Here is a 10,569-nt window from a genome sequence, read left to right on the forward strand (position 1 = left end):
TTGCGTTTGTCAATAACTGCCGGAAAGCATTTAAAAATCTGTTCCCCGCCAATTTGCAAGAGTTGTGTCAGAAGACTTGCAGAAATCTGTAGAGACGGCCTAAGCAAAGTGCCTTGAAGGGCATAAACCCGGGATAGAGTTTTGCACCTGGGCAACAGAATCTAGAATTTCCTCTGAATGGAGCTGAGTTTGTAGCACCTGCAGCTAAGCAAGGAGAGAAGAGCGATGAAGAAACCAGTGTGCCCCTTAGCTCCATAGTGCCGACTGAAGGATGAGCAAGCTAGCTTATTTCCTGATTTTGCACACTGGTTAAGTGAAAATGTGGAAATCAGTGCAACAGGATTAATCTACAAAGCATCATTCTGGTTTTGTATTTCTCTGCGCCCCATTTCCTGCCCCCTAAATGCTAGTTTAGCAAGAGGATGGGCTCAGAGGAGGATCTCAGACCCAGATGTCCGAGGTACAGTCTCCTCCCGGGTAACGTATTTCATGCGCACGAGCAGGACCCCACGGCTCCTTCCCGAAATCCACCAGGAAGTCCGGGTTCACACTGAGACCCCCGTTCTCCGTGTCCACGTCAATCTGGAGCATGACTGACCCTTCCCTGCAAAGGGAGAAGAAAGGAAGGTTATCTGAGCAAGGACGGCTCAAAAATAGGTACAGGATTGATCTGGAGGGCAACGCGAGAAGGAGGGCAACTCCCTAGCCCCCAATTTGCTCTGAGTTTTCTCCACCTGTTAAGAAGCTTCATACCTGACCATTTGTGGATAAAATTGCTTGTCCCACGGGGTGTAGAGGCTGTTGGTGACATAAAGCCTTTTCCCATCCAAGCTCAGCTGGAGCATTTGGGGTCCTCCATAGACTCTCCTTCCCTAAGGTGAGGGGAAAAAAAAGAGTGGTCCAGAAATGTAGGAGGTCCATAAAGGGTACATTTGGCTCCATGGTTTTATTCTGTCTCAGGAAAGTCTTTTGCAGCATTTCAAGGAGTCCCACCAAGAAGAAAGAAGCCGTGCTTGTCCATAGACAATTATGTCCCACATGTTTCCCATAAGGGCCTCAAACACAGAATCCTTCTGAGAAAAGAGAACCTCACCTGGAGCATGAAGGGATCTGGTTGGCAGTCCAGCTCTTCGTCCTTAATCACAGTCACCACTCCGCCTTTGTAGATGTTGCCTCCTACAAACACCTGCAGGACCCAAAGGAAGGGTCAGTTCAGGCCGAAGGATAGTCTCCCCTTCCCCAAGCTGTGGTTTTTCTCTGCGGTATTTGTAGGTGGAGTGGTGTGGTGGCTAGAGATGGCGCTCTTGCCTCACCATCAGTAGACTGTGAGTTCAATCCTAGGTAGAGGCAGATATTTCTCTCTCTGGGCACAATGAGAATGTATCTGCTGAACAAAACTCTGCATTGGTGACAGGAAGAGCATCCGGCCAGTAAACACTCTGCTAGCTCCATTCAGTTGCCCAGACTCCACCCCGCAAGAGATGGGGTCATTAAAAGATGATGATGATGATTTGGAGGTGTAATCCTTCTGAACATGGGTGTTGTTCTACCATGTGCTAATAAATCGGGCCTGAAATAGCTTTCTGATTAACCCAACATCCTGATTCTGATGGTGGAAAGAAGCAACTTCTGGAAGGATCCTAAGGAAGAAACCATGATTTCCAGGCCTTTAGGTGGGAGGGAGCTCACCTGGCCCGTCAGCCGAGGGCAGTGGGGGTCGGTGACGTCGTACTGTCGGACATCGCCGTGAAGCCAGTTGCTCAGGTAGATGAAATGATCATCCAGTGAAATGAGGAAGTCCACGAGCAATGCTGGAGAAGAGAAGGTGCCCAGAAATAACATCAGGAAGATAATTTAATTACCTTAATATCCTGGCACAGACAGTTTTTCATAAATCATTATTCTCCAAAATATGTAGTTCTGTCTCAGTTCTCAGACCATTCTCCCAAGAGTCTAAAAATCCTTAATCTGGGGACAGAACTAGAGAATTGAGACATGAGCAATGAGGACAAAAGCCCTCCTGAACTTTATTTACTTACATGGCATTTCGGGGAAGTACCACCCGGTGACCGACTTGTTTGGAATTTGGATGACCTTCTCTGCTGTCCAGCACCCATCCTGCAAGAGACAGGAGAGGCTGGTTGGTTGGGGAATGCAAAGCTCTGCCGTGTCAACTTAATTTGCACCACCCCTTCTGGTCCCTATCCATATCTGCCTCCTAATTTGAAGACCTGATCTTGGTGGGACTTGAAATATTTCTATAGTTTGCAGCTACTGAATTTTATCTCGATTCTGTCGTAATTCTTTCCGATCTGGGCCAGGCAACTGGACCTATCAGCTCTGGTCTTCAGCAAAGAGTAACACGGTTTCTCTGCCGTAGAAACAAGATGAACTAATAAGGCAATGCTACGTTCAGGTTCCCGTGTGTAAAGATTTCCTTATCATGATCACAGTATACTCATTATTACGTTGCGTTTTGTTTTTAATGGTGCATTTTAATCAGTATTTTATTCTGAGCTAAAGCCCTGGATACTACTTATTTCAGATGGAAAGATGGGGGGAAAGGAGAAAAAAAATTCTATATATTTTTTTCACCTCATTCTTGAAAAAATGGTGTATGGAGCTCTCCAAGGTGCAGCCCACAAAGCCGTGCGCGGCATCTGGGTTGTGCAGGAAACGGATCTCCAGGGGGGCAGAATCTTCCCCCACGTCAATGGACTTGACGAGGCAATGGGTGGTCCAGTCCCACACATTCAGACGGCGGCCATAGCGGTCTGCCGAGGAAAAGGAAAGAACCATCTCAACTTCTTCTGGTGAGTAGGAATGCCTCCTGCTAGAGAAGGGTACTCAGGGGAGGGTTTTGCTGAGCAGTTCCTTAGACCAGGGGTCTCCAACCTCGACAACTTTAAGACTTGTGGACTTCAACTCTCTTCAGTTCTGGGAGTTGAAGTCCACAAGTCTTAAAGTTGTCAAGGTTGGAGACCCCTGCCTTCGACAGATGGTGGGCTTTCTTATGTTGGAGGCCTCCAAGCAAAAGCTGAGGCGCCATCTCTTGGGGAAAAACTGGACAAGGAGGTTGGGCTATATGGACAGCAACACCCCCTCAGTGTGAACTTTTCTCAATATCTCTTTGACCCTTCTTTAGGTTGTAGTCCAGCCCCCCCCCCCCCGAATTTTGGGTCCCAATGGGCTTTAAGCTGATGCGGTGTTTTGTTACCTCACCTTTCTTTAGGTCTTCAGGGTTGAACCCGTTCACAAAGTATTTGGGGGCGCCCCATTCGGTGCTGATTAAGACATTATGCCTGGGTTGGTACCAGAAGTCATATCCTTGCGGCGCCTCGTCACCTGGGCGGTTCCAGGTGCCTTTCACTTCCCATGTTTCTGCATCCACAAGAACAAATCCGCCTGCAGATGGGCAGAATGGAAATTAATTCAGGTGGGTCTCAGGAAAGGTTGACTGAAAGGGATTCACACTGCTCAGAGAGGCCCGAGAGATGGCAACAGCCTGGAAGAGAGGCCAGGACTCAAATTTTGGGTTTCTGGAGTTTGTGCGAAAGGTTTCCCTCCCAACTTCTTCCAAGTCACACCTGCTCTTACAGTACTTCAATCGGGACCCCCATTTTGGAAAACAAATCCACTCAGTGGTACCTTTTCCATTGCCGTATAGATCCCCTATGGAGCTGATCATGACTTCTCCGCTGCCCAGACAGTGTGAGGTGTGTAATGTAGCCAGATTGGTTTTACAGAAGACCTCTCTGGGCTCAATCACCTGCCAAGGTTGGGGAAGAGAAGAGAAGAAGACATTGGTTAATGTCCATGGAAACGGATTTTGGCTTAAATCCAGTGGTGAAATCTGAACTGGTTTACTACCAGTTCGCTGGCTGCACATGCGTGCTGTGCTCGCGCATGCACAGTGCGCACCACACACCAAATGCAAGGTGCGCGCATGCACAGTACACACCAAAATGAGGCATGGGGTAAGTAGAACAGCTCGGGAGGGTGATCAGCTGTGGCGCGCTATCTTTTTTTATCTTTTAAAAGCATTTTTTTACAATCTATTTGGCCAAAATAAAAAAATGTTTTTAAAAGTAAAAAAAAGCTCTGACGATCGTGTGGCTCAGCTGTGATCGCCAGGGCCTTTATTTATTTATTTATTTATTTATTTATCTGATTGATTTGATTGATTGATTGATTGATTTCTATACCGCTCTTCTCCCGAAGGACTCGGGGCAGTTTACAGCCAGAATAAAACAACATTAGCAAAAATTGAAAACATTTAAAAAACTGATTCTAAATTTGGCCAATAGATTAAAACTATCATAAAACCCTCATAATCTTTTAAAAGCATTTTTTAAAAGAAGTGGCAAGTGGGCAACCGGGTGATTGGGTGGGCATGGTTGGGGGGCTCCAGGGATTTTTGCTACCGGTTCTCCAAATCACACGCCGCCATTGCTACCGGATCGGCTGATCTGGTCCTAACAGAGCATTTCACCCCTCCTTAAAGACAAGATCAGGGAATCATTGCTGGTGGTAGTATGCCTGACTTGCACCCTCTCTGGATGTGTGGGTGGGCCTACTTTAAACAGGGAGGGAGCCTGGGGGTCAGTCCCGGTGTCCACCACGTAAATCCGCGAAGTGTTGAGGCAGGGAAGGATCAGCCGGTTGCGTTTCTTGGTGGTGTCTCCGAAGCAGCTGCTGCAAGCGTTCCAGCCGGTGTGATGAAGCTCATCGTCAATATACGGCATTTGCAGCCGGTGAATAACCTGGTGGAGAAAGATTGGAGATTAAACATGTTATTTATCTCTTCGCCCGGAGTTGGACTTCTTCATCAGGTTTCAAAAGGTTCGTGATTTGCGTGTGTCTCGACGCGGAATGCCACTTGCGGAATGGAATTTTGTTAGCAGAAAGGTCTCCTGCTGGATGGAAAGGGGTGTGGATTGTAGCTGGCAAAATGTAGGTTTCTCCCTCTTCCAGCAGGCAAGCAGAACCTCACCACATAGCCCCTTAAAAGACATCACCTTTCCCCTTTCCTTCCCAATCTTTCATGCACCCTCTCCACAACAGTGCTCCATTATTCCAACCCTTAGGGACCTGCAGACCCTTTCTTGACCATTGGGTCAAGGAAAAGTTCTCCCCCGCATGTGTGTGTGTGCGAGAACCGGCAACTCCAATTTTGTGGCGTGTGAGCATTCCCAGTGCATGATAGCATTGGTGTCTGTGGTACCTGCTAATGAACCTCTCTTGCCTTTAGCCTTCCCACTGTTCACACATGACGTTTCCAGACGCAACTGCATCCAGTTAGGGTGCCTGTGCCTGTGTGGATCTAGGCTATGACGCTGCTGACATAGGCATGTGAAAAAGGCAGAGCCGCCTCGGGAGTATCAGCAGACAGACCAACAGAACGACTCGAAATGGTCCAGAAACCTAGAGCGGCTGAGCTTTGCTGGGCTTAGAACAAAGGACTCCCTTAATTTGATTTAACTTAATTATTCCCAGGTCTTGGTGTCGTGATTCTAGTAATTAGCAGAAAGTGTTTTAGAAGCCAGCAATGCGTCTGAACATGTTGGTAAATATTAGTTTTCTTGCAGTTTCATAAAGAGAGTCCCGTTTTAGGCCTGCAACCTGGTTTATAATGCTTAACGTTGCAGTAATGGTTATGCATTCTAAAGCAATAACAGCCTCTGTTTCAACCAAAATCTAGCCGTTCAGGGAGAGAATTTGAGGAGTCGTCTTGAAGTGATTAGGACTTCTGTTCATGTCTGCGCCTACCAAGGAGGGCATAAAGGGTCTTTCTTCAACCTTTAAAGCAGAGCTGGGGAATGATGGCCCTTTTATGACTTGTGGATGTCAATTCCCAGAATTGCTGAGCCAGCATCATTCCCCATCCCTGCTTTACAGGATGTTCGCCATCCTTCGCCTTTTTTTAAACGAAGTTGCAGAAGTTCACAAGGAACACTGGGTTGCACCACAATTTGTTTTGGATGAGTGTGACATGCAACCCAGGACCCATTGGCTCATTCAATAAACTCTGGTTAAAAATAACTACAGTTTAGGCTGATGGGCTTTTAGGCAGCCTTACTCTGCTTCCACCCCCAGCCACCAAACATGAGTTGTGTTCAAGAGACACCCAAGGAAAAGGAAACCGAACAAGCCTTCACAACGTCATCCCAAAGAACTAAGTATTCTCGTACTTTGCAGTAGTTGGGAGATTCAGGATCCACATCCACCGTAGCGAGATAATCGGGCTTCTGGGTCCCTGTGCTGGTTAAGATGCAAGGCGTGTAGACCAGCCTCTCTCGAGGGCCTAAGGGTGGGGTGGGGAAACACATTTTAGGATCCTGCGTCTGAATCTTAAAACGGTTCTGCCTGAGCTACAATTGGCTAGACTCGCATTTGCCCATCCTGTTAAATGTGGTTCCTGGATTAACCCGGTGAATAGCGCAGGCTGGTAAAAGCCTGTAATTAAGAACACAAAGCCTGCAATTACTGCAGGTTCGAGCCCGGCCAAGGTTGACTCAGCCTTCCATCCTTTATAAGGTAGGTAAAATGAGGACCCAGATTATTGGGGGGGCAATAAGTTGACTTTGTAAAAATATACAAATAGAATGAGACTATTGCCTTATACACTGTAAGCCGCCCTGAGTCTTCGGAGAAGGGCGGGGTATAAATGTAAACAAAAAAAAAACAAACCCAAGCTATGGGCTGGATCACAACACAAGGCTTTTCAGTCATCTGTACTAACACAAAATCCAAAACCAGGTTCATGGTAACTGAACTTGTGCAGAAATCACTATCGGATTTTTCCTGGCCAGCGAGAGCAATCAACCAGTGGAATGACTTGCCTTCAGGAGTTGTGGGTGCTCCAATGGAAGTTTTAAAGAAGTGATTGGACAATCATTGTCTGAAATGGGATAAGGTTTCCTGCCTGAACAAGGGGTTGGACTAGAAGACCTGTTGTGTCTTGCCCGCCCTCAGAGCAGCCGGGGCCTTCTTATCTGCTCCCGAACACAGAGGAATGTATGCCTTCCAGCCCCAGCCCTGACTCCATGCCCAGGCAAACGGAGCAGCTAGACCCCTCCCCCTCCTCCACAGCAGGTGAGCCTGAGGAGGGTTTACTCCCAACAACAGCTGATTGGAGTAATCCTCGCATCAGAAGATTGGATAGGCGGAGGCAACAGAAGGAAGGGAGGGGCAGGCCTTAATGAGTGCTGAGTCATGGAGCCACACCCCATGGCCTATATAAAGGATCTACTTTCTGGCAGTCTCTGAGTCAGGCAAAAGTCGAACTTATCTTGCTGAAGTCACTTACTGGTCTCCTGCCTGCTCTGAGGACTTTGCTAGGACTTTGGGCAGAGCTGCAGAGGCAAGCCTGATTCGGATTTCCCTGACCCAGCCGTCAGCGGAGGAGTGGGACACGACAAGACCTCCAAGGTCCCTTCCAACTCTGTTATTCTGTTATTTGCACCAGGCCAGGTTGAGCTCTGAGACGCTCCCTGGATCTTGGGGTTGGAGTGCATTGATTGTTGGTCAAGGATCCCAATACCAGGTCGGTCGTCCCTCACATCCATGTTGAACTTGTTCCACACACCATGGTTCACATGAGTGGCTTAATATGAAGGGTGAACCCATCCTTCCTTTCTGTGGGTCTGTCTAGTCCCAACATCTACTGCCCTGCCCTGCCATCCAGAAGGAGTGGGGATTCGTCGAACTTACCATTCATGGCATCTAAGGGTGTTGGATATCCGGGGCCATGACAGCCACATTCTCTTCCTTCTCCTTCTCCTCCTCCTCCTCCACCACCACCTTCTTCTTTAGAAACAAAGAAAGAATAGTTTAGCAACTTGGCATCAGGAGAGAGAAGAACCATCCATGCTGGGACCTACCCAAAGAAACCATTTTGGACCCAGTTCTTGATCTAAAGGATCCTCCTATTGCCCTTCGGCAGGGCTCATTTTCCCTGCAGCTGGTATGCGGCAAAGACCTTGAGTGGGGAAGAGATATTGCCTGTGGAACAGTCCCATAAGAGACAGCATAGCCTCCAGCTGCATCATGGATGGAGTAAGAGTCTCAAAAGGGACCATCCCTAAATTCTCAAACTGTGAAGAAGACGGAGGGAGATCAGTGCTTTCAGACCTGCAAGATTCTGTCAATGGAGCTTCACAATGAGGTGGGGTCAGCTGATCTGTTGGTATTTCCTACCTGATAAGGCTGAGCCTTAGAGCCAAGGGAGGAATCCCTGTGAGTCGAGCAACTCAAGGAGGGCGAAGGTCCTCAAAACAGTAAATTGAAGGCTCGGTCAGAAACAAACTGGCAGCTCATTATCTGTTCTGATTTGCCTGTTTCATTCCCCCCATTTATTTCAAAGTTGTGATGAGTCTGTGATCTAATTCATTGCTCATCCTTGCCTGTGAATTAATTGTTCTGCTGTGGCAACTCATATCTCTGATTGCTGCCCGATACTCCTTCTCGTCTGATGATGATGCTGTGGAAACACACACTCACACACACACACACACACACACACACACACACACACACACACACTGCCTGGATGCTAAAAGGAAGACACCAGATGGCCTTGGCATCCAGTCTTATATAAGGTGACTAACTTTTGATAGGGCTGGCAATTCCATTAATCAACTCCTCTGATGCAAGGAAGTGACCATCTCTTCCTTCATTCCACACCCCTTCCTTTCGGTCCCTAATTAATTAATAGCAGGAAAATATCCCGCCAATCTTCATATTAGTCTTCATTAGATACGTTTCTAGGACAGGATATAAGACACACCAATCAGGAAGCTGTCAAATAATTTGCCTCATGATTATCAACAAAAATAAATTCCAGAAATGGTGGACACCAATCCCCATTGGACCCACGTCACGCTCCCCATGGAAGTCACAAACCAATTTGGCCCTCCTCATTAGCTTGAAACAAATTCATCGTTGGGAATTTGCTTCCCTCCTTACTGATGTGAAAGAACATTTTAAACAGATCTGTAACTCAGAAATAGCAAAGGCTGTGTTTTTCCTTCTCCGTCACAGTCAGTTTTCCTTGTGTGCCATGCTAGGCTTAAGCTTTGTTTGGTAGATTGTAAGCCTTTTGCTTGTGCAAATGTTGATTTCTGGAAGCTTCTTTGGCTGAGGAGTGTGATGAAAACATGTGAAATAGGAAAATAGAAGCTTGGTTTCATTGCAAATTAAGACAGGAAGCGGAGGGTGGTAAGAATGGAAATTTGGAGGAGGCAGAACAGGGACCCCTTTTTTCCAAGCATTCTCCCCCAAAGTCAAAGTGATCGAGTATTGGCAATAATTGGAGATTGAAGAATTGGAGCTTCATCCCTATTGAAAAGGTTGCTGCCCTGAGTTTATGCAGAATACATATACAGAAGTTGTGGGTGGTCCAACATCAGAGGTTTTTAAGAAGAGATTGGACAACCATTTGTCTGAAATAATACGGTCTCCTGCTTGAGCAGGGGGCTGGACTAGAAGACCTCCAAGGTCCCTTCCAAACCGAGGGTGAAATGCTCTCGGTTTGGACCAGATCGCCTGATTCGGTAGTGATGGTGGCGGGTGGTTCGGAGAACCGGTAGCAAAAATCCCTGCCCCTCCACCATGCCCAGCTGAGCCGCGCGATCATCAGAGGTGTTTTTTTTAAAAACTTGTAAAAGCATTTTTTCTTTGGCTGAAAAAAATGCTTTTAAAAGTAAAAAAAAAACCCTCTGATGATCTCATGGCTCAGCTGGGATCGTCAGAGGCTTTTAAAAGCATTTTTTTACAACCTCTTCGGCCGAAGAGGTAGAAAAAATGCTTTTACAAAGTAAAAAAAAAAAGTTGGCCACGCCCACCCAATCACATTATCACCACCCCCAAGCCATGGCCACAGAACCGGTAGTAACAAATTTAACATTTCATCCTGGCTTCTGACTCTGGTATTCTGTTATTTTTTAATCTCAGATCCAGTAATTAATGGAATGGCTGGCCTCCAGATGTTTTGCAGGCTCCATCACTGGAAGTTTTTAAGAAGAGATTGGACAACCATCTGTCTGGAATAGTATTAGGTCTCCTGCCAGAGCAGGGGGCTGACCTAAAAGACCTCCAAGGCCCCTTCCAACTCTGCTATTCTGAACATCTGTGGGGTGTAACCCCACCTTTGCAAGGGTGATGTGGGTCTTTTCAGAAAGGCTGCGGACAGGTGGAATTGGGGCAGGAGTCAGATGTCCGAGAGACAAGAGCAGGGATGACTTCCTACCTTTGGTTGGCATCATTGGAAGGTCCTCCTTAGCATCCTTTGTTTGGTGTTTGAACATTTCCCGTCTCTCTCTCTCTCTCTCCTGCTCCGCCTGGACTCGTACACCTGACATTCTCCAGGTTGCTTGCGGGCGGTTTATATAACCCGGGAGAGCCGCGGTGAGTCTTGCCCCAGAAGGCGTGGTCTCCGGAGGGAACTCGGCGAAAGAAAGAGCTGATTCCTGAAACCCCAGAGGGCCAAACAACCCTCCCTCCCTCCCTCCTTCCCTCCATCTCCCACCAGAGAAGCTCTGCCAGCAGATTCTACCCCCTGTGGGGCTT

The 10,569-nt window shown here is 47.4% G+C and overlaps 1 protein-coding gene across 1 annotated transcript; it reads right to left on the reverse strand.

The window, feature by feature from the left end:
• On the reverse strand, positions 1-10,299 carry LOC131186780 (methanethiol oxidase-like). The gene is made up of 12 exons (XM_058160703.1): positions 10,250-10,299; positions 7,714-7,809; positions 6,192-6,304; positions 4,578-4,763; positions 3,649-3,769; positions 3,223-3,405; positions 2,596-2,774; positions 2,040-2,118; positions 1,690-1,811; positions 1,094-1,186; positions 754-872; positions 1-604 (listed from the first exon to the last, which is right to left on the reverse strand). The coding sequence occupies exons 1-12, from the start codon at positions 10,263-10,265 to the stop codon at positions 442-444; spliced, it is 1,470 nt and encodes a 489-aa protein (XP_058016686.1). The 5' UTR covers positions 10,266-10,299; the 3' UTR covers positions 1-441.
• Between the last annotated feature and the right edge of the window lie 270 nt (positions 10,300-10,569).

The sequence above is a fragment of the Ahaetulla prasina genome, chromosome 17, assembly GCF_028640845.1.
Source record: "Ahaetulla prasina isolate Xishuangbanna chromosome 17, ASM2864084v1, whole genome shotgun sequence".
In the NCBI taxonomy this organism is placed as follows: Eukaryota; Metazoa; Chordata; class Lepidosauria; order Squamata; family Colubridae; genus Ahaetulla; species Ahaetulla prasina.

Coding starts and splice junctions, on each gene's coding strand:
- LOC131186780 (XM_058160703.1), bottom strand. Junction 2,775..3,222: donor CCCTGAAGACCTAAAGAAAG/GTGAGGTAACAA, acceptor TTTCCTCGGCAG/ACCGCTATGGCCGCCGTCTG. Junction 1,187..1,689: donor GCCCTCGGCTGACGGGCCAG/GTGAGCTCCCTC, acceptor TGGGTCCTGCAG/GTGTTTGTAGGAGGCAACAT.